The sequence below is a fragment of the Colletotrichum fructicola genome (assembly GCF_000319635.2).
Source record: "Colletotrichum fructicola Nara gc5 chromosome Unknown KSG_Nara_v1_contig09, whole genome shotgun sequence".
In the NCBI taxonomy this organism is placed as follows: domain Eukaryota; kingdom Fungi; phylum Ascomycota; class Sordariomycetes; order Glomerellales; family Glomerellaceae; genus Colletotrichum; species Colletotrichum fructicola.
The window spans coordinates 586199-607882 of NW_027094059.1; the positions used below are offsets into that span (position 1 = coordinate 586199).

Consider the following 21684-nt stretch of genomic DNA (forward strand, 5'->3'; position numbering starts at 1 on the left):
ATTGTTTCCAGCGGGAGTGTCCCCTTCCCCTTCCCCTTCCCCTTCCCCTCCTCCAACTCACTGCGTAGGTAGTCAGAATTGCCAGAACAGAAACAGGCTCCAGGCTGCACCTGCTGCGACCCCCAAAGCCGCCCACTGCAAGAGGTACGGGATACCAACCAGCTCCTCCAAAGCCCCAACTCCCAAGACCAAGGGCCCCCCTCCCCAGCCAGTGAAGGCGCCTCCTCCAGCCACACCTCACCCTCCCGCTCTCACCCACCGACTGACTGACTGCAGCTTGGAGGCAGGCAAGGCAAATATTGCAACCAACCGACCAACAACAAGCAAACCTGACATCCCATTTCGTCCCATCTCATCTCCTCCTTTTTGTTCCTTTCTCCCCTTCCATCCATCTTCTCGACCCATCCATCAACCAGCAAACCATCCAGCATCGTTTCCCTGCTTTTTCCTTTGGATGCAACACTAGACGGTACCGTGCCATTGCATCGCGGTCGACATCACCACCGCACCAAACATCATCCGCCCCATTTACGTCACCCGCACCGCTGACCCTGGCATCAATTCGCAACCCAACGACCAGAGTTGCCTTGCCAGTATCGCCCTGCCTGAGGCTCTGAATACTTGCTTTGAACTCGCTCCGTGCGGCTGCCTCCCCCGTCCGTCAGCCACCGTCGTTGCCGCTGCAAACCAAAACCCAGTCTGATCCCCCGTCGTTCCGCACAGCTTCCGCCGCCGAGCACGAGCCCTTCAGCCTTCTTCCGCCAGCCCGCATGGCCCGCGACGACACGTCCCATCACTAGAGTTGTAGCGACCACAGCCCGCGCTGCATCTCACCACCCCGACGACCCCCGCCGCCCACAATGGCCGCCTTCATCTCTCAGCCCGACGAGGGGTACTCAGAGGACCCCCTCAACCCCAGCTTCAGCGGCGCCCAGGATGCCTCGAGCTCTGGCACCAGCGGTAGGACGCCTGCCCACGAGGAACTGACGGCCATCCTCCAGAGGCGCGTCCCCAGCTTGACCAACGATGAGAAGATGGGTAAGTATCGCGACGAGGAGTCTCTGATGCATACGAACTGACTGTGTGTTCCTGCAGAACTCGCCATGACAATCATCAACAACATGCCCACCTCCGGCGTCGTCGAGCTCGTCAAGCGAATGCACCCCCGCCTCTACATCGACTTCATCCAGTACCTGCCTCCCGAAGTCTGTCTTAAGATTTTAGGCTACCTCGACCCAGTTGCTCTGATCCGCGTCGCCGGCTCGTGCCGCGCGTGGCATGACCTGGCTCTCGACAGGAAGCTGTGGGAGCAGCTGTACCACCTTGAAGGCTGGAAGGCCGACTACGAGGCGATCCAGAGACACGAGGACAGTCTCAACGAGCGGCACAAGAACTACACCCTCCACCGGGTTCGATCATCCGAGGACGGCCACACGTATAAGAAGCGGGCCATCTCCGAAGACAACGATTTGGAAATGACCGACGTCGACCGGCCCCTAAAGACGGAGGAGTCCGTGACCGGCAACAGCATTTTCGGTAGCCCCGCGTCGTCCTTCACCGGCTTCGGCAGAAATTCCGCCACGCCCACACCTGTAGACGTCGACATGGACCGCTCCTCAGGGTCCAAGAGCCGTAGTGCGGACAGAGTTGACTCCAAGGGCAAGGGCATAGCATCCCCGCTCCACCAGAGTACGCTTGTTGGGGAAGATTCGCTGCCGTCCATGGTCCCGACGAACGCTTGTGATGGGCGCCCCCCCGGTGTTCCAGAGTCCAAGCTGTGGTCTTGGGACGCCTCAAGCTCCAAGTATCGTCTCAACTGGAGGTATCTTTACACGATGCGTCGGCGTCTCGAGAGGAACTGGGAGCTCGGCAGGTATTCTAACTTCCAGCTTCCTCGTCCTGACCGTCCCCAAGATGGCCACACAGAGTGCATCTATACTTTGCAGTATGACAAGGAATACCTCGTCAGCGGTAGTCGGGACCGCACAATCCGCATTTGGAGCTTGATCAACTACAAGCTGTTAAGAAAACCGCTTGAGGGCCACAACGGCTCCGTTTTGTGCTTGCAGTTCGACGCGGATAAAGACGAGGACTTGATTGTGTCCGGCAGCAGTGACTCTGATGTCATTCTCTGGCGATTCTCGACAGGTCAAATGATCCAGCGGTTGTCACACGCGCACACAGAATCTGTGCTCAACGTCAAGTTCGACAAGCGCATCTTGGTGACTTGCTCAAAGGATAAGTCGATCAAGATCTTTAACCGTAGGCCGCTCAAGTACGGCGACCCCGGATACGGGGATTCTGACATCATCTATCCCGTCCCAACCCACGTGCGAGACTACGGATACTCCAATCCGATGGACGACCTGCCGGTCAAGCCCCCTTACACAATGATCGGTGTCTTGGACGGCCACGGCGCCGCTGTCAACGCTGTTCAGATTTGCGACAATGAAATCGTGTCCGCCAGCGGAGATCGCAATATCAAGGTATGGGACTGGGCGAAGCAGGTTTGCATCCGAACCGTCGTTGGCCATAGCAAGGGCATTGCGTGCGTGCAGTACGATGGCCGAAGAATTGTTAGTGGCAGCAGCGACAACGAGGTCAAGGTGTTTGATAGGTTCACTGGTCTCGAGGTAGCCAGCCTGCGCGCTCACAATAACCTTGTCCGAACCGTTCAGGCTGGGTTCGGCGATCTCCCGTACAGCGCCGAGGAGGACAAGCTGGAGGCGAAGAGAGTCGATCAGAAATACTTTGAGGCGGTTCAGAAGGGCGAAGTCAGTCCGTACGGTGAACAGGGCAGTAGCAGTCGCCGCAGCAGGCCTAGGAACGCCGGCAGCAGCAAGCCCGAAGACATCACAGCCTACGGCGCCAACATTCCTCCTGGAGGTGGCGGCGGCAAGTATGCCCGCATCGTGTCCGGCTCGTACGATCAGACTATCATCATCTGGCGCCGCGACAAAGAGGGTGTTTGGAAGGACGTTCATCGTTTGCGTCAAGAAGAAGGTGCGGCGGCGGCGCAGGTTGCCTGGAGAGCGGCATCTGAGGCAAAGGCCCAGGCTCAAGCCAGGACATCCATCAATCAGCCCATCATTGCGACCATCACCCCTGAGTCCGCTCAATCATTCATACACATGATTGAAATCACGGTACCTCAAGGACCTCAGCACTTGCGAAGCGCCCTGATGGAGTACCCTACGATGCTTGCCTACACTTCTCACATCCAGGCCACCATTGCCAGAGAACCTAACCCGCGCACGAGGACTGAGCTGAGGCAGATTCTGCAGGCTGCGTCGTTGGAAATCCAGTTTACCCAAGCTCGTGCTCGAGCCGCTGCGACTGCCGCTGCCACCCGTGAGGCTCAGCCGCTTGCTCCGGCCACGCTCCCTTCGCTTGAGCTAGACGACAGTGCGCCCGGCGGGTTTGACTTGACGCAAATCGACTTCTCTGCGCCCCCGTTCCGCCCATCTGAGGCTCCTGCTGTTGATGTTGAAAGACCTGCGAGACGGCACTACATTGCCCACACGACAACTGCCAACCTCGAGTCGATGCGCACTACTTCAGCGCCTACGAATATCCCTCAACGATCGGCTACGCCCGGCGCAACGCAGACGCCATCACCGGCGGTGCAAGGGCACTTGCTGATTCAGGGTCAGAACCAGAACCAGGGCCAGGCTCGCTCATCGTCGCAGCCCCCAGCCAATGCGCAGCCCACACAGCCCGGCGCCCCTGTGCAAACGCAGGCTACGCCCGTACCGGTGCAGGGAGCTCAAAACCCGGTGCCGGACGCTGATGGAGGCGCGGCGGCGCACCACCCGCACATTGCCAACGCAGACAACGGGCCCGCGCGGGTGTTCAAGCTGCAGTACGACGCCCACAGAATCATTTGTTGTAGTCAGACAACTGTCATTGTTGGGTGGGACTTTACGAATGGCGACGAGGAGCTGCGCGAAGTGGCGCGCCTCTGCCTCTTTGGATCAGTAGATTAGATGTTGGACAGCATTCACAGACATAGCATAGTTGTATCAGGAGGGGAAGTTGACAGGTTTATCATGGCATAGTGGCGTTTGGACGGTAGATGTATAAATTCAAAGAGTAATGGACGACACGTGCTCGCAAACTGGCCCAACGCCCTCAACGCCGTGTTTTCCGTGCAAACAATCATCACTTCTAACCCGCAGCCTCCTTGACCTTGGCACCCTCCTTCGCCGGCTCCTCGTCCACAAAGTCGGGCAGCTCGTCCTGCAAGAAACTCGGCACGGTGCCCATCTCCGGCTCCAGCTCCGCCTCCATACCCAGCGCCTCCAACTCTGCATCTAGCTCCGCCTCATCCACATCCTCAGGCACATCGTAGCTCCTCGCCAAACTCTCCTGGATATCATTCCCGATGTCCATCAAATCCGCCATCTCGTCCTGCAGCCGCTCGATCTTGTCAATGTCGACTTTCCCGTACTGTTTCTTGAGCTCCTTGTTGGTCGTCTTGAGGGCGTCGACGGTGGCCATTGTGTTCTTGAGGTTGTCCTGCATCGTCTGGGCCTGCTCCATGTTCCAGACCTGGGACTGCAGCTGGTCGCGCTGGCCCTCGTACATTTTGCGGCGCTGCAGGACCTTGAGGGCTTTTTGCTTGATGGCGTTCTTGCCTGGGCCGTCGCGCATTTTGGAGAGCTTGGACTGGTAGGTTTGCAGCTCGGCGGTCAGGGCGGAGAGTTTCACGTCGATTGAGGAGATGCGGTCGTCGATGTTGGTTATGGCGGAGTTGAGGGTCGGCTTGGGCCCTTTGGGGGCGGCGCCGAAGAGGCGGTTCATTGTGAGGTTGGGGGTGCCGCGGGCACGATATGGGAGTGGGTTGGCGATGTACGGTTCTGGTGGTGGTGCTGGTAGTACTGGGAGGTGGAGGGTGGTGAGTGTTTGTTTTTGAAGGTGCTGGTTGCCTGGATGACGTTGCGTGGACGGCGGGTGGTGATGGCCGGGAGCTTGGGTGCGTATCGATAGACCCCGCGGTGGGATCGGAGCCGAGTTTATCCGATGTGCCATGTTCCATGCTGGCCTGTAGGTCGTGAGGCTTGGCTGACCAATCCCGGTCTTTCAGCTTCATTCCGGGGATTAGGAACCGAGATCAAATACGATGTCGACTGCCGAATACCGAGCATCGCAATTTGTGCGATTCTAAAATTTCCTGTTCACACTTTCAACCTATGCTACTTCTCCGTGTTTGGATAACTCGAATAACCGGACAAGCGTCTGTGTAGGCCAACTTCATCTACCGATTCGGCTCAAATCGAATGACATACCACAGTCCCCTGGCTGACCTAGCATGCATTCATACCTGGTCTTCTCATCACAGGTCTGCATTCGCAAACTGAACATTTCGATATGCCGCCGCCCTGCAAATGCCCATTCTCAGGGGTAAGCCATCCGCGTAGGTGCCACGAGTCGGCCGCTTACCCGTTACCTAATGGGTTCTCCCCCGTGCCGGGCATCGCAGCAAATGAAGCACGCCAAGATTACCATGACTAAAAGGATACCTGTTGCCATTTTCCGTGTCCCTTTTATGTGAGCAACCCTGCGAGGCTATCATAAACTCACAAACCCTCCCTTCTTCTCCCATCTACGTTTTTAGACTGTCCCTAAGAAACCGGCCCCCAAGGAAGAGAAAAGACCTCCCACATGTGACTGTGAAGACGTGAATGTACTTGCGACGCAGACGTACAATGAGACGGTCGGAGCAGGAGCTGGCGCAGATGGAGGAGGAGAAGCTGTGGACGGGCCGCGAGCCGATGCTCAGCCCGCGGTTTGGGGATGATGACGAGGATGAAGAGCCCGCGGCCGCTGGCGGCTCCGAGACGGAGGCGTGTCTCGGTGACGACGAGGTGAGAGGGCCCGTCGAGGAGGGGGAGGCGTTGCCTGTATACGTGTCGATGCATCGGTAAATGCTTTCCGTGGATGTGAGAGGTGCAGAGTATGTGCTGACCGAGGCCAGAGTCCGCCGCCTCATTGTCGCGAGCATAGACGACCCGTACACCGTCGACCAGCTCAGCGACCCGCGGCTCAATGTGCGCATTGTCCGGCCGCTCGTGGACAGACTCTACAACCCAAAGGACGTCACGATAGGTACGCCTACACCCTCACACCTGCAACCCCCCAGACACTGACATCCGGCACAGTCTACTGCCTGCTCGCAAACCGCCTGTACTTCCTCCGCCAGCACTCCTCAACAATCCACCAACCCCTCGCCAAAGCCCGCGCCGCCCTCGCCGAACTCGTCGCCACGCGCCTCTTCCGCCGCTTCCACGAAGACAACCCGGGCGCGCAGGGCCTGCTCGCCCTCTCGCGCATGCTCGTCGGCGGCTTCGACCCCTTCGAGGGCGCGCCCTCCGCCGTCGAGTTCGAAGGCCGCAGCCGCCGCCAGTGGGCCGTGCAGCCGCGCCCCGGCGGCCACGAGCGCAAGCTCACGGCGCTCGAGCTCGCCATCCTCTCTGAGAGCAAAGGCTTCATCGCCTCCGCGGGCTGCCAGCGCGTCGTCACCGCCGTGTACGAGGGGCGCGTGGTCTACACGCCGCTTAGTTTTGTCGATATACTGCCAGATCACTTCGAGTACCGGCCCATCTCGCTGTACGACCCGCGCAAGGCGCCGATACTCAACCACTACCGCCTCATCGTGCCGCGCGCGCGGAATCTGATCGAGCTGGGGCAGTTTTTGTTGTTGATGGTGCTGTACTTCATGGCGATGCTGTACCGCCGCAGCAGCAACGAGGTGTACGAGTTTTTGTTTTGTATATACGCGGCGGGGTGGGTGCTCGACGAGGTGGCGGCCATCGTGGAGCACGGCTGGGCGGTGCACGCGCAGAACCTCTGGTCCTGGCTCGACGTGACCTTCTCGTGCATCTACGGCGTCTACATCCTCGCGCGCGTGTACGACGTCGCGGCGGGCAGCTTCCCGGACGGCCACGGCCCGCACGTGCTCCCGCTCGCGGCGCCGATCCTGCTCACGCGCGTGGCGTTCAACATTGCGCCGGACAACATCGTGCTGATCTCGCTGCACGCGATGATGGCGGACTTTTTGTTGGTGTCGCTGCTCGCGTGCTGGTGCTTCATGGGGTTCTTGTTAGCCTTGCAGTGGCTGATCGACTCGAACGACAACCTCAACGAGACACCCTCCTGGTTCACGATCGGCAAGTGGATGCTCTGGATCTGGTTCGGGCTCGACGGCACGGGGATCGAGGAGAGCGTGCAGTTCCACGTGCTGCTGGGCCCGGCGCTGATGATCGGGTTCGCGTTTTTGGGGAATACCCTGTTCCTGACGATCCTGGTGGCGATGCTGACGAACACGTTTTCGAAGATTGTGCGGGGCGAGGAGGCGGAGGTGCAGTTCCGGCGGGCGGTGCTGACGTTCGAGGGGGTGAGGTCGGACGCGCTGTTCATGTACCCGCCGCCGTTTAATGTGTTTGCGCTGGTGGTGCTCGCGCCGGTGCGGTTCTTCGTGGAGGCGGAGACGTTTCATAGGGTGAATGTGGCGCTGATACGCGTGGTAAACCTGCCGACGCTGCTGCTGATCAGCCTGTGGGAGCGGCGGCTGTTCTCGCGGCGGGCGCGGAGGGGGGTGGCCGGGGGAGGAGGGAGGAGGCGGTGGTGGAGGTTTTCGGGGCTGAGTCCGCACGGGGATATTCAGGCTGTGTTCGAGACGCGGCCGCCGCCTGATGTGGCGGATCTCATTGAGGGGCTGGATGCGCTGGAGGAGAAGGAGGAGGGCGTGAGGTTGCGGGCGGGGGTCAGGACGGCGGTGTTGGAGCATGATGAGTGAGGTGGTTTACGGGTTGTAGGATTATGTTGGTTAGATCATGGGTCTTGGTAGAATAATGGGCGTTTGGGGGTTGGGTAGACTTGGGTTTTGAATAGCATTTGCTGGCGTTCATCGGTCCAGTATGATGAATTGAGTCTTCTGTTTTGAAGCATGCATAGTCCCAGGATATTTACAATCGCGGTGAACTACTTCAACTGACTATGCTATAGTGGCTATACCAGCTGCACTGGCATCTCTCCTTTTATTACTTCTACTAGTTGTTGTCATTTCTAATTTTACGAAGTCTGAAGATGTTTTCCCTGCATCAAAGATGGTCACCAAGATACGGGGAAACCAGGCAATCTATTGCTCCTGTGTCACGGAATGCTTTCATAAATACAAAATAGGCAGGAAGCAGACATAAGGTATATCAGGAATGCAAAGAAGAACGCCTTGATTCAGCCCTATCAGATGTGCGGGTCGTCCCGCGGCGGACTTTAGACGATGGCAGCAGAACGTGGGGGTCCCTGCCATGCGAATGTCACTACCTATTGATTTTCTGCTATTATGCAGTAAAATTGGGTGTTGGTAGCCCCTCCACTGCAGCAACACCAAAACAACGCCCAGCTGCCACGCTTCCGAGGTGCCGAGAAACACGTGGAGGTGCATCCCATCGTCGCCAAACAGAACCAAACAGAGCCAATCTGACGTGCAGCAGCCTGCAGCACCAATCAACCACATTACGAATCCTCCGTCAAGCAGGCACTAGCTCTTCCAGTCGACCACGGGAGGGTCCGCTGGTCAGTGGTGGTTGGCCTCTCTGCTGTGTACTTTTTGTGCTCGCATCTGATTTTTTTGGGAGCCCCTCGTGGCCCAACCAACCTCAAAAAGTCACACCCCGCCATCGCATCGCATCGTCATTTGACCCCGCGACGCACTCAGGTCACAACCACCTCACCACCGTCGCGCGACGACATCCACGGTTTTTTTCACCTGGCGCTCATCCCAACTTTCCGACAGTCACTACCGCACAGCAACACATCAACCACGAAAAAATGTCGCTTTTCGGAAACTTCGACGTCGCGAAGCTGGCCTCCCAGCTAGGCGGCTTCACCATCCCCGACGATCCCGAGATCCAGCACGAATACGGTGAGCCTCTTCACATCACTCCCGCAGGCTCCTTCTGACCCGCCCCCAGGATCAAAGGACTTTGGCTACAGCAACCACGGCTCCCACCCCGGCGGCTACGACGGCCAGCCCCCCTCAGGCTACGCCGGCGGCCCCCAGAACGGCGCCGACGAGTACAAGCGCGAGCACCCCGACGCCTTCGGCACCGCCGACCCAGAGCGCTCCGCCGCCGCTTCCTACGGTGCAGGCGCGTTCTCTGCCGCCGCAGCCGGGACCTACGGCGCCCAGGCCCCTTATCCCACGGACTCGCCACGCCCAGAACACCGCTACGGCGACCAGCAGAGCCCCTACCCCTCAGAGTCTCCGCGCCCCGAGCACCGGCCGTACGGGGAGAGCGCGAACCCGTACCGCCCGCCGCCGCCCGAGCACGGCTATGAACGCCCGCCCTCGCCGCGTCTGCCGGAGGGCTGGGCCAAGAGGTTCGATGAGCGGAGCGGGCGGTGGTACTACGTCAGCCCGAACAACTCGACGCAGTGGGAGCCGCCTGCGCCGCCCTCGCCCGTCGTGTCGCCGCCACCGCCGGAGCCGAGGTACGAGGATCGGTATGCGGGAGGAGGGCACTCGCCGCGTCCGGGGTATGGTGGACACTCGCCCCAGCCGGGGTATGGCGGGCACTCGCCGGCGGAGTATGCCGCTGGTGCTGCTGCGGCGGGAGCGGTTGCGGGTGCTGCTGCGGGGTACTACGCGGGACATAATTACGAGCAGGGTCAGCCTCATCAACAGCCGCAGTATCATGATCCGAACCGATCGTACGGTCAGCCTGGATACGGCCAGCCGCAGGGATCGCCGTATGGACAGCCTCAGGGATCTCCGTACGGACAGCCTCACGCATCTCCATATGGCCAGCCTTCAGGATCCCCGTACGGTGGCGGATCGCCGTATGGGCAGCCGCAAGCTTCGCCGTACGGCCAGCCTCAGCAGCAGGCGTACGGACACCCGTACGGTGAGCAGTACGAACAGGGCAGCGAGGAGAAGAAAAAGAAGAAGAGCAGCAGCAGTAACATGCTTCTCGGCGTGGCGGGTGGTCTTGCTGTTGGCGCCATAGGAGGAGCCCTTATTGCGAACGCTCTGGGTATGTTGCTTGTCTCTTGTCAAGCCAGATTACTAACAGTTTTGCAGACTCCGACTCCGATGAAGAGCGCCACCAGGAGCGATACGAACGAGGCAGCGATTCTGGATCCGAGCACCGCTACCGCGAGTACGAGCGCGACGAGAGCGACCGGGAGTCGTTGCGGGAGGCCAGGAGGGAATACGAGGAGGAGCTGGCCAGCGCGCGGGGGTCGAGCTGCAGCAGCAGTGATCGCGAGTCGTTGCGTGAGGCGAGGGAGGAGTATGAGGAGGAGTTGCATGATTACTATGATGACTGAGACAGTTGCTAGATGATGATTAAGTCGATAATCGGTTCTTAATGCATAGAGATACCATTGCCATCAAAGTTCAAAAGAAGTGATTTCCGTTGGCAACATCATTTCGAGATGATCCAGCAAGAAGCCCCTGTCCCACCAGATAAGGCTGGTTCGCCTCACTGTAAACATCCTGGGTGCCTCCTTCCACCTCCGCGATAGGGGAAGCCCCGCAACAACCACTCCAAGGAAAGTCAGCCAACCAAATATATCTGTTGGACATGACACATATAGAATGAAAATGAGGAGGATGAGAGTGGTTAACAACAAAATTAAGCGTTCCATTGTCCCTTTTTCTAATGCATAGCTGCGGCGGTTCCTTTCCAGGGCTCGGTCTGGTCTCGATACTTGCTTTTCTGCTTGTTCGGATTTCTCGTTTGATTCTTTGCCCGCCGCGCAGCGTTGCCGTCTAGTTCTTCTCCCTTTTGTATACCCAATGGATGAATGACGACAAGTGCACAACCACACATCCAACTGGCGCTGCGTTTTCGTGATGTAGTGTTTGAGACGAGGTGACCTGCGGTAGTTGAGATCCAGGCTCGATAGACAAGAACGACAAACCAGATTTGTTCTTGTTAGGTTTCTTTCGCTGCGTCGTTTAGGAGTGCTTTATAGCAGAGGGGCTTTCCCCGTTGGTGGTGTGTTTTCAGCCATGTTTCAAACCTTCGATGCTTCCAACCATAAAAGAGGGGACACCATTGAACTCGGCTTTTTTTCGAGCAATCCACCATTCGTGGCCTTGTGTGCAACGAGCTTGTTGAGCTTGAGACATCGTCGTTGCGACGGTTTCGAAAGTATCGGTCATCGTTGCCCCTGAAAGTGCAGGATTCTCGTTGTGTAATATCATGGTTACATATGCCTCACCAGTTGCGGAATACTTCGCGAGAACTGATTGATGACGATGGACGACAGATACGCAATATTGGCTATTTGCGAGAATGTGACAACACTGAATGCAACAGCTTTGTAGGCACATGAGCATCACCAGCACCGACATTGTGTTTGATTGATGATGCGACACCTTCGCAATCGGTTGTGTCAATGTTCAATCGGCAGAATGAGTATCTTATATGCTATCATAGTTACCACAATTCAATTGTTATTTGCACAAGGTGCGGTTGGGAAACATCAACTTTCAAGAAATGGCGTTTTGGTTCATTACATTACTACCTTATCTGCTAACTCTCATCCCATCTCAGAGCTTCCAAACCTGCAGGTTGCGGTACCGAGCCACCAGGGGCTGCATCTGCCTGAACCCGATCCTGCCATCCCGAATCACCGGCCCAGTCGACTTATCATCATTGAACTCAAAGATGGGAAGCTCATTAATCCTGAACTTGACCTCCCTCTTATCCTTGACAACCTCGATCTTGTAAAACGCCCCTGCGGCATCAGGGACAGGCGGCAACGGATCAGCCCCCTGCGCAACCAAATGAAACCCAGGCGACTTCCTCAAGTTGGCCAGGTGGAACGCCCGCTCCTCAGGCCACCGCCTCCGAAAGTACGACGCATGCAGCGTCCGGATGTCGCTGGAGTGGTACTGCGGGTAGCTCCCGTTGCGGGGCTTGAGGCTGGGGTTGAAGATGCTGAGCTTGCCGTCCTCGGCGGCGGAGGCGGCGCCGAAGAAGAACATGGCGAGCCCGGGCTCGGCGCGCGGGGAGAACTCCCAGGTGATGCGGATGCCGTCGGGGAAGACCTCGGGCACCCAGTAGACGAAGTAGTCGTCCGGGCCGCCGGCGCCGGCGAGCTCGATGGTGCCGTTGACGGCGGTCACGTTGAGAGGCCCCTCGGGGATCCAGGTGGCGACGTCGGCGGTAGAGTTGAGCGGGTTAGAGTAGAGGAGTTGTTCGGCGGCCATGGCGGGCAGGGCGAGGGAGAGGAGGGGGGTGAGAAGGCGCATCTTGGGAGGGGAGGAGGATGTCGGGGGAGGAAGTGGTTTTGATGGAGGGGTGGAAGGGCCCGGTGGAGGTTCGGCGCGGGTGCGGGGCGGGGTGGGCGGCGTGTAGTCGGATCGTCCCCTGTGCGCGGGTTGCCTTTGGAGATTGAGGATGAAGACGATGGAGAAGGGTTACATTCTCAGACCGGGCGGCTGACGGTGCCTTATGAATGTTTTCTGCTCAGTAAATGTTTCCTCATTTTAAGCTCCCCCTCTTCTCTCATCTTGGCGCGCGGTCGAAAGAAGCGCGTCGGAAAACTTTCGTCTTGCGCCAACGGTGTGATGCTGCACCGAGATGGACCGAGTCCGGGGTCCCCCGGCGGTGGGGACGGGGGAGGTTGACGGATGCATGAGCTAAACTCAGAGGGGCAGCTACTGCAACGTCTGCGATGTTGTGATTGTGATTGCGAAAGGTGTGATTAATCAAAGAAAATGTGATTGTTTCTCAATAACACTGAGTGCTGCTGGGGTTTCTTTTCAACATTGCGTATCTTGATTGCTCGTCCGTCAAGCACGCGATTCGAAGCGTCGGATGAGGTATGAGCGATGAGTTCATCGGATTCCTGCGCATCATGACCCCCGGCCGCAGTCAATCGAGGTCCGGATGGCTGGTTCATGTTCCACCAATTGAAGGGTGGAGATCGGCGTTGCATCCGGCAATGAGCCTAAATCTGACTTGGAGATGAATGGTGGTCTGTTGTGACCCTGTAAAGCTTGCCAAGATGTGAGCATCCTTGGATTTGTTCTCATCAATGGGACGAACGCGACGCCGAAGCATCCGGTAAACTTCAGATCTTAAGAGAGCGGGGCTGTCCGTTCGGCTGGAGCAACGATTTCCACTTTCAAATCGCCGGAACGGAGGTAGCACGGAGCGGCGATCCTCGTCGATTGATTGAGAAACGAGATTCTATGAGAAGCGGTATTTGTATTTGACGAAGCGGTGGTCGATACTGCGATCCAATCCGCCATGTTGCTGTGATGCATAATATATACAAGAAACATTACCTATTAATCCCACATTACCACGTGTTGTATGAGTCGATGATGTTATCAACATCACTCTCATCGTCATCCTTATTCACCGTGACCCCGACTCGGGAACCAGAGAACCTCTCAGCTGGCCACCCCTGCATCGTCCACTTCGCCTCGACCACATCCCCTCCCATGATGAGAGTATGCTCCAAAAGACAGCTATCGTTCTTCATCATGGCACCGCTCAACAACCTGCTCCCCGTCCGCAGCACACACCTGTCCCCAATCTCGAGGCGGTTCAAGTCAAACTTGCCGCGGGTGTTGATATGCGCCACAACACTCGCATCATCCACCACAACCCGGTCTCCGAGCGTAATCAAATCCGGCTCGGTGAACATCAAACTCGGCTCCCCGTTGGCGAACAGCGCGCAGTCCTTGCCGATCTTGGCGCCCAACGCGCGGAAGTACAGCACCATCCAGTGCGTGCCCGTCAGCATGCCCAGCACCCCGTGCCCGCGGTAGCAGTGCCGCCGCAGCCGCTCGATCGCAAGGAAAAGTTGCCACCGCTGGCAGTACGGCGACTTGTCCCAGTCGTAGTTGCCCGGCTGCCGGCGGCCGAGGAGCAGCCACTTGGCGCCGACGACGAGCGCGAGCGCGACGACGGCGTGGAGGGTCATGAGGACGGAGATGCCCGCGAAGGAGAGCGCGTAGAGCAGGATGACGGCGTACCAGTCGTTCTTGCTCTCGGCGTGGAAGATGTCGTAGACGCTGTTGATGAGCTGGATTGAGGAGATGGTGGGTACGTTCCAGTAGAAGGCGGTGAAGACGGTGATGAAGGTGGAGTAGAGGAAGATGGTGTACGGCCCGAGGACGCGGTAGGATGCTTGGTTGAGGTAGAAGGCCCTTCCGAACGGGGACGCGTCGTTGGCGTCTGGCTCGGCTGCCGGTGTTGTTGGTTTCGGCGCGGGGGTTGGGAGGGGTTTGCGCGGCACGATGAACCTGTCGGCGGCCATGGCCTTCTCGTTGGGGAAGTACCGGCTCGCTCGCTTCTCCTGCTTGAAGCTCTCGCGGCCGGTGGTCAAGCATACGGCGTCTCCGCCCTTGGAGCCGACGAAGGTGCCGCCTTTGGCGTACAGCTTGTTCCGTCTCGTCAACGCGCCGGAGCCCATGGTGGTCCGCTCGCCGACTTCCACCCCCGGCAGGAGACAGACGCGGTCGGCGATCATGGCGCGGTCCTGGATGATGATCTTCTCTGAGCCGATGCTGTCTGAGGTGATTAAGTGAGAACGCGACCCGAAGACGACGTCGTTGCCGATGTCGAGGAGGTGGTAGTCGGTGATCACGGGGCCGGTGCCGGGCCAGTACACCCGTTTGCCGATTTTCCCGCCCATCATGCGGACGGCGACTGAGGTGGCCTCGTAGTGCGAGCCAAAGAGCCCGGTGACGTCGTGGAGACGGGCACCTGGGAGGAGCTTCCGGATGAGATCCATCCGCCAAGTCTCGATGTTGCCTCGGGTTTTGTTGAGGCCGCCCCTGAGCGGGCCGAACATGGCGTCCAAGAGGATTTTCACCAGGACGGCGAAGCCAAATACGAAGAAGGGCGTGAATATGGATCGCAGGATCAAAGCGAGGTAGTGGTATCCCACACGGTGGCTGTGGGTAAACCACTCGAGGATGTCCCTCATCGGCGAGTGACTGCTGAGAGGCTGGTTGAGGACCATGCCGACGAGGCCGCTGAGCCACGGGATCAGCGACAGGAGCCAACCGATGGCTATCAAAGGCATGGTCCCGAGAACTGTGAGCAGCCAGTGTGGCTTCGGGGCCTTTGTCGGAAGTGTGTCCCTGTTCGATTCATCCGCATCATCCAGCTCCCAGCTGGACGAGTTGGGTCCTATGCAGGTGTTGGGCGGGATGACGGCCCCCGGCGCAACAATTGATGAGAAGCCCACGGAGGCCTTCTCACCGATGATGATGCGTCCGAGGTACATCGAAGTGTTGGCCTCCGCCGCGAAGGGGCGGCAGATACACTTGGCGAGGACGACGCCGTCGCGGATGTCCAGGAGGTCCCACTCCCCAAACGAGACGCCGGAAAGTTTGACGTCTTTCCCAATTTTTGCTCCGAGCATGCGCAGATACAGGCACATCGTGTAGTCCGAAAAGCCAAAGACGCCCTCGCCGCAGAGGCTGACTATCTTCTGGACCATCCACCAGCGGGTGTGGTAGAGGCCCCACATGGGATAGACACCTTCGCGGTAGCGTCCGATGATTGCCCATTTGGCGATTATGCCCGCGAACGGCATGGTGATTCTCATGATGATCTGCGCGAAGACGATGGAGGCCGTGAGGTTGAAGAGGCGGCCCGGGACGGATTCGTTGGTGGGCCAGAACTGGGTTTGCGCGAGGGCGACGAGGAAGACGGTCCACTGGAGAGCTCTGCGCATGGGGTAGAAGACGACGAGTGGAAGGAGCTGGACGGCCATCAGCCATGGGTTTGTCGAGCTTTTCGGTTCGGTCGTGATGAGATGGTCGTCATTTGCTTTGGCGTCTTCGTCGTGGAAGGTCGAGGCGGAGATCTTGTCGATGTGCGCTGAGATCTCGGTGACCGTTCCGTTGTTGAAGATGAGACTGATTGGAATGCTGGTGTTTAGCTCTGACCGGAGTGCGGACATGAGCTTTCCGGCGCTGAGGGAGTCTCCTCCCAAGCTGAAGAAGTCGGTGTCCGTTGGGATATCGGAGGGGCTGCATGAGAGCACCTCTGCGAAGATCTTGGTCACCTTACCCTCGGTCGTGCTCGATAGACCCTGGAGCTGGTCGGCGAGGAGCTGGTTCAGGTCTTCTTGGAGTCTCGTCTCGTCGATGACTCCCTTCTCAGACTGAGGGAGCGGCAGCCTCATGGCGTGGAACTTGCTGGGAATCATGTAGTTGTGGACTTGAGTCGCCATCTCCTGCCGGACGTGGTCCAAGAACTCAACACTAAGGGGCTCTAACCCGGGAGTCTTGGGTGCGAGAAAGGCCTCGGCCATGCCGAGTCTCGAGTCGAAACGGAGATAGCCCTCAAAGCTCGCCGGCGTGATGGAGCACAGGCAAGCGGCTAGCTCGTCAGGATCTATGATGCACAGGCGAGAGGATATCGGCACGTCGAGGGAGGTATCTGGCGGAGGGCAGTCGGCTTCCCAATGTCTCTCGATGTAAGGCGTTGTATCTGTCAGCTCTGGCAGTTCCAGCCTTTCAGTCAACTTGATTCGCAAGATCTTGTTGTTCTTCTTCGGGAGATCGTCCATGTACACAATGCAGACGGGCCACTTCGCCTGCTGCAGCGATTGCTTGAGTGCGTTCTGGATAGTCTTCAAGTCGACTCGGGGCCTATCCACGGCGGGGACGATGGCGACTCCTACAACCTCCTGAAGAACATCATGAGTTGCAGAAAACGCGAGCACCTGTGAGATGCGTCCTGAAATCGGCGTTCCGAAAGCCATCGATGCGGCCATGATGGCATTCTCAACCTCAAAAGGCGAGATTAGCTCCCCGCCGCGGTTGATGACCTCCTTGCTTCTGCCCGTGATGTACAGATACCCGTCATCATCCATGTATCCCAGGTCGCCAGTGTCGAACCAACCATCTCCATTGAAGGGCGAATTGTCGAAAGATCCGTCCGGTTTGAGGTATCCCGAAAACACCGGCTCTCCTCGGACGCAAATCCTTCCCACTTCGCCGGGTGCTGAACGTTCGTCGGAGTAGTCGAGGATGGTCAGGTCCGGCCCCGTGCTGATTCCTGATGTTCCTGGGCGGTCTAACTTGTAGTCTAGCGGAGGCGTCGAGATCGGCATGCACCTAATGTTGCGTCAGTTGCGATAGCTTGGCGCGAGAACGAGCTAGACTTACTCAGTCATTCCGTAGCTCGGCAACACGACGCAGTTGAACGTGTCCCTCAGCTGGCAGGCGAGCGATGGGAGCAAACCACCCGCCGCGTTGCATGCAAGTCGGATCTTGCTATTCAGCAAGGCCGTAGGTTGTGACTCTGCCCCCGCCAGAATGACCGAGTGCATGGACGGCGATGCGTAGTACCACGTCGGCTGGATCTCCTCGTTCATATCCCAGAAGAGACTTGGGTCAAAGGCGGGGCAGCATATCGTTGAGCCTCCGGAGAAAATGGGCGCAAAGATGTTTCTCACCAAGCCACCGCTGTACACCATTAGCTTGGGCCAAAAGCCTGTGGTTGTTTTGCGGTTTCACTTACACGTGGAACAGCGGCATCATGTTGAGACAGATGTCCGCGGACGTCAGACCCCACGAGTCGACTACAAAAGAAATGCCTGCAATCATGGAGTGTGTGGTCAAAGGGACGACCTTCTTCGTCCCCGATGTCCCGCTGGTGAAAAGTATCAATGCGACCTCGTCGGCCTTGTTGGGTCTTGGGGTGTCTGAGATTGGCAGAGGGGAGCCCGTCATTGTCTGGAGAGTGATGTCGTCGCCGTGGTTCCACTCGGCGAAGACGACCTGGATACCGGACTTGGAGACCCAAGCACTGTTCAAATCCAGCTTCTTGTAGTCCTCTGGCGTGGTGATGATGCACCGCGCGCCGGCCTGGAGAACATCGGCCTGGAACTGCTCCGGGCCAACCGCGGGGTTGATGGGCGCAGCGGTGTAGTACGTTGCAACGGCCATGGCCGCCGCAGCCAAGAGCGGCCCGTTCGGAAGCGCAATGGCGACAATCGGCTTTCGTGTCCCGTGTTCGAGGGGCAATCGGAAACATTCGACAAAGTTCCTGAGACCGCGGTGGGTGACGTAGTTGCTGGGACTCGTCGACCGCAGCGCTGGCCTGTCGTCCCGTCCGATGAACTGCCCGAAGGAGTGGTACGACTCCTTCACCAATCTCCTCGTCTTTTCGATGAGCCATTTTGAGTCCTCGTCGGGGTTTGTTCTGGTTACTTCGGGAAGACATCTGGTGAGTCTGGTATGGCAGTCGATGAGAGGCAGTGGGGGCCAGGAGCCTGGTATCTCGGTCAAGAGGGTGTACAAGAGAAAGAGGGGCATGAGCGAGGGCTCCTTGGGTGCGTAGAGTGATCGGAGGATTTCCTCGCGGTCGAAATTCGAGGATTGTAAGGAAAGAAATCGTTCATCGGTCTTGATAAGGTCGGGGGTTAACTGGTAAAGAGCGTCGACTAGACCCCTCAGTTCGTCGTGGTTCGTGAGTGTCATCATGAAAGATCGTCGCTTTGTAACCGGCTATTTTGGGAAAGAGCCCTCTAAAGTTGACAGAAGCGATCGACAAAAACGAGTGGAAGCCTCGAAGAACCTAATCTGAGGCGGCTTGGTGAAAGCTATCGGTCTCGATAGAACCACTTCACCGCAAGCAAATGCGATGCGCAAGAAACGAGTGTGGACGCACACAACAACCTGGTAAGGACCGTGATGATGGGCTCGAAGAGCGCACCGTTGAAGAAAAGCCCCCGAGACGAATGTGCAAGAGGAAGAAGGACAGAAATCATCAATCCTGGCGAGACACCCGACGGACTCATTGCAGGACTTACACACAAGAAGGACCGCATGGGCGCCATGCATCTGCCGTCCAGACGCCGAGCCTGGAACAGCCCATAGTGCAGCCATCGAAACCCGATAGAGGTAAGGAGGAAAGGTCTAGCGAGTGTCTCTTCTTCCCTAATCGCGAAATCTCTCCCGGAGCTTGCAGCTTCGAAAAGCAAGCTTAACGTGAATAAAGCCGCGCCATGTTTGCTGCCGTTCCTGACCCTTGGGATAGACTATCGTTGACAGGAGGAAGCTTGGCTGCATCGGGTGGCTCTAGCGTCCAGGTCTTGCGTGTTAAGGGATGGGGCTGCAGACGGGAGATGAGTGGTCTTGCTGTTGGTTGCCATGTGGCTTGGTAGCTGAAAGCGTCTGCAAAGACGAATCAGAGCGTTAGATCGGTACTATCCGACGTGCTAAGAGACAAGATGGTTAATTGTGTTGCCAAGGTAGCGTGGTTCTGGTCTCCCTGCCCCTTATCTCCCCACGCCAAGGGTTTGGCATTTCTTCTCGAAAGTGTGTGTGTGCCATGCAATGAGGGCAAGGGATGGCATATCGAAACCAACAGAGCCGATCAATCAGTTGCGCACAACTTTTTCTTAGGCTCTGGTCATGATGCATCGTTCGAGTACGACATGCTTCGGACTTCAACTTGCCCTTCGACGCCAGCGGAACGCCGTTCCCGAGAAAAGCAATTGTTTAGGCCCACCATCGCATGATCTGTGTCAAAGGCATGTGTATTCGTCAACGATCCCTTACGTCTGGTGTTTAATTTCACGATCATGTCTGATTGCGATGTTCTATGTTCAGCGTTTGAATGGCATTTAGCTAACAAAATGCCCACTTCATGAGGATTTGTAGATAAGACCTGCAGCAAGAACAACCTCTATTAGATGCCAGTTCTTCTACCTTTTGAGCCCAGCCACATCCGATTTGTGGAGATTTACGCCACACTATGAAAATTCTCTTTGATAAATGCCTACTAAGCATCGTGATGCTGTTTATGAACCAGGAAAGCTTCGATCCAGGTTCGCAAGAGTATTGTCAATAAGAAACAGATGCCAGCTCGTTCCCACTGGTCCGGCTCTCTCGGGTAGTTCAGCATGCCGAAATCCATCTTCAGGGTTCGTTCCGTACAATCATCCTACGACCACGTCCTCATCCTGTGATACCCATAGACGTGGTCCCGGGAATGTGGAATGTGGTATCCCACCGGCAGCGCTACCGCGTCGTCATATGTAACTGAAGACGTCCCCTGTAAGCTCTGTTCAACAACAGATGAACAGGCCTTCTACGCCCCTGACATGAATCGTGTGCTGCGAGCCTACAGAGGAATTCGCTCCGGGACTGTAGCTAAACTCTATTCCAGTCTCAGACAAATTAGAAACCGATCCCACCGGTCACCGGCGGACTCGAACAGAGAGAGAATATGGGACTGTGCCCCCAAATGATTGGACAGTACACATTTGAACGGCCAGTTTGCGATACCGAACGGGCCGCTGCGATACCCTTCCAATACCGTCCATCATCTCGAATGAATCGTGATAGCAGCATCCCGGAAGCTTCGTCGCGACTGTCAGCAGGGTGCAGATGGTCCGAACGAATGAGAAACCAGGAGAGATGAATCTACAATTTAGACTAAGCCGATGGGATATCGCGTCGATGCCTTTATAAAACCAGAATGATCTGCAAGTTGTTGGTTCGGATGATTCTTGGTCCCTCGTGAACAATTGCCCAGCAGGTCTCTTCCGTCTTCATTCGTTCAGATCGTCCGATCTATTCGCTCTTTTCCCATTCAATTCGGTGTAGCATATCAGAAAGACTATTTTCAAAATGTCGCCCTCTTTCGTTTCCACCTTGTCCCTCCTTCTATCTGCGGCTGGCGCCGCTAATGCTGCCAAGCAGTGTCCCATCCAATTCGAGGGCCGAGTGCCGACCAACTTCACTCCTACCGACTTCGATACGTCAGCCAGTCCCTTCAACAACGGCTTTGTCTTCGGCAAGGGCCTCAAGGCTAGCGATGTCGTGACCATTCCTTCGGGTCTCAACTCTCTCGTGGGTCGCTGCTTAAGCTTGACGATAGACGACCCCCGTTGCTAATGCCCTGTACAGTTCGATGCGAACTTCAGCAAGCCCTTCGAAGTCAACATCGATGACCGCTCCATCTTTGCACCGACCGAGACCAACGTGCAAACAGGTTTTCGCCGTGCGGAGATGCTTCCAATGAGCAACAATGGCACAGACCCATCCACTGCTGGAATCAAGACAGTTCATTGGAGCATGATGAAGGACCCGAAGAAGCCCCTCAACCTCACGCACGAGTACCAAATGGTCTTCCTCGAAAGCTCCATCTTCAGCTCGAACCAGTACGCGCTCAAGTACGGAGACCTCATCGGCATCCACCCTGCGGACCCTGATGTCTTGGTTCTCTTCGGCAACTCGAACACCAAGCCCTTCCAGCCCGAGCTCTTCAGGACCAAGTTCACGGACGGGGTCTTCCACAACTTTGCGCTGACACTGGACTTCACCAAAAAGTAAGCAGAGAGAATCTCACTCTAATAGCCACTGCTAACAATGTCTCGAAGCATGACCCAGATCTACTACTCCCAGGGCAGCGCCCCCCTCGTTGCTCAGGGCAAGCCGGTTGAGAACGATATTTCTGGCCAAGGACAGTTCCACTTTGGCGTCCTGAAGAAGTCGATCAACGGCACTGGCGACACTACCAAGACTGGTTTCCACGAGTCTGGCATCAACGAGGGTATCATCTTCGGAGGCATCTTCGAGGAGGACAGCGCTGACGGCTGCGTGTCTCTTTCTCCTTAATTTGACGACGCATTGTAGCATTGTTTATAAGGACCTAGACTTTTCTTCAGCCGGATCGTGAG

General features: G+C 57.2%; 7 protein-coding genes across 7 annotated transcripts; 4 read left to right on the forward strand and 3 right to left on the reverse strand.

Annotated features, from left to right (window-relative positions):
* Positions 1-860: 860 nt before the first annotated feature.
* Positions 861-3986, forward strand: fbxw1-0 (Beta-TrCP; the record flags this gene model as incomplete). Its single annotated transcript, XM_032029261.1, has 2 exons — positions 861-1038; positions 1096-3986. The coding sequence occupies 2 exons, from the start codon at positions 861-863 to the stop codon at positions 3984-3986; spliced, it is 3069 nt and encodes a 1022-aa protein (XP_031891091.1).
* A 181-nt stretch (positions 3987-4167) lies between these two features.
* CHMP5 (Charged multivesicular body protein 5) lies at positions 4168-4803 on the reverse strand (the record flags this gene model as incomplete). The annotated part of the gene is made up of 1 exon (XM_032029263.1): positions 4168-4803. One exon carries the CDS (start codon positions 4801-4803, stop codon positions 4168-4170), a length of 636 nt encoding a protein of 211 aa, XP_031890928.1.
* A 905-nt stretch (positions 4804-5708) lies between these two features.
* On the forward strand, positions 5709-7798 carry CGGC5_v014442 (Calcium channel YVC1; the record flags this gene model as incomplete). Its single annotated transcript, XM_032029264.1, has 3 exons — positions 5709-5923; positions 5978-6108; positions 6162-7798. 3 exons carry the CDS (start codon positions 5709-5711, stop codon positions 7796-7798), a joined length of 1983 nt encoding a protein of 660 aa, XP_031890929.1.
* A 1034-nt stretch (positions 7799-8832) lies between these two features.
* Positions 8833-10332, forward strand: CGGC5_v014443 (uncharacterized protein; the record flags this gene model as incomplete). The annotated part of the gene is made up of 3 exons (XM_032029265.1): positions 8833-8926; positions 8976-10037; positions 10085-10332. The coding sequence occupies 3 exons, from the start codon at positions 8833-8835 to the stop codon at positions 10330-10332; spliced, it is 1404 nt and encodes a 467-aa protein (XP_031890930.1).
* A 1231-nt stretch (positions 10333-11563) lies between these two features.
* On the reverse strand, positions 11564-12268 carry yesU (Uncharacterized protein; the record flags this gene model as incomplete). The annotated part of the gene is made up of 1 exon (XM_032029266.1): positions 11564-12268. One exon carries the CDS (start codon positions 12266-12268, stop codon positions 11564-11566), a length of 705 nt encoding a protein of 234 aa, XP_031890931.1.
* Positions 12269-13323: 1055 nt separating this feature from the next.
* Positions 13324-18475, reverse strand: CGGC5_v014445 (putative peroxisomal-coenzyme A synthetase; the record flags this gene model as incomplete). The annotated part of the gene is made up of 3 exons (XM_032029267.1): positions 13324-17107; positions 17159-17458; positions 17514-18475. The coding sequence occupies 3 exons, from the start codon at positions 18473-18475 to the stop codon at positions 13324-13326; spliced, it is 5046 nt and encodes a 1681-aa protein (XP_031890924.1).
* A 2157-nt stretch (positions 18476-20632) lies between these two features.
* Positions 20633-21622, forward strand: CGGC5_v014446 (uncharacterized protein; the record flags this gene model as incomplete). Its single annotated transcript, XM_032029268.1, has 3 exons — positions 20633-20854; positions 20912-21333; positions 21385-21622. The coding sequence occupies 3 exons, from the start codon at positions 20633-20635 to the stop codon at positions 21620-21622; spliced, it is 882 nt and encodes a 293-aa protein (XP_031890925.1).
* Between the last annotated feature and the right edge of the window lie 62 nt (positions 21623-21684).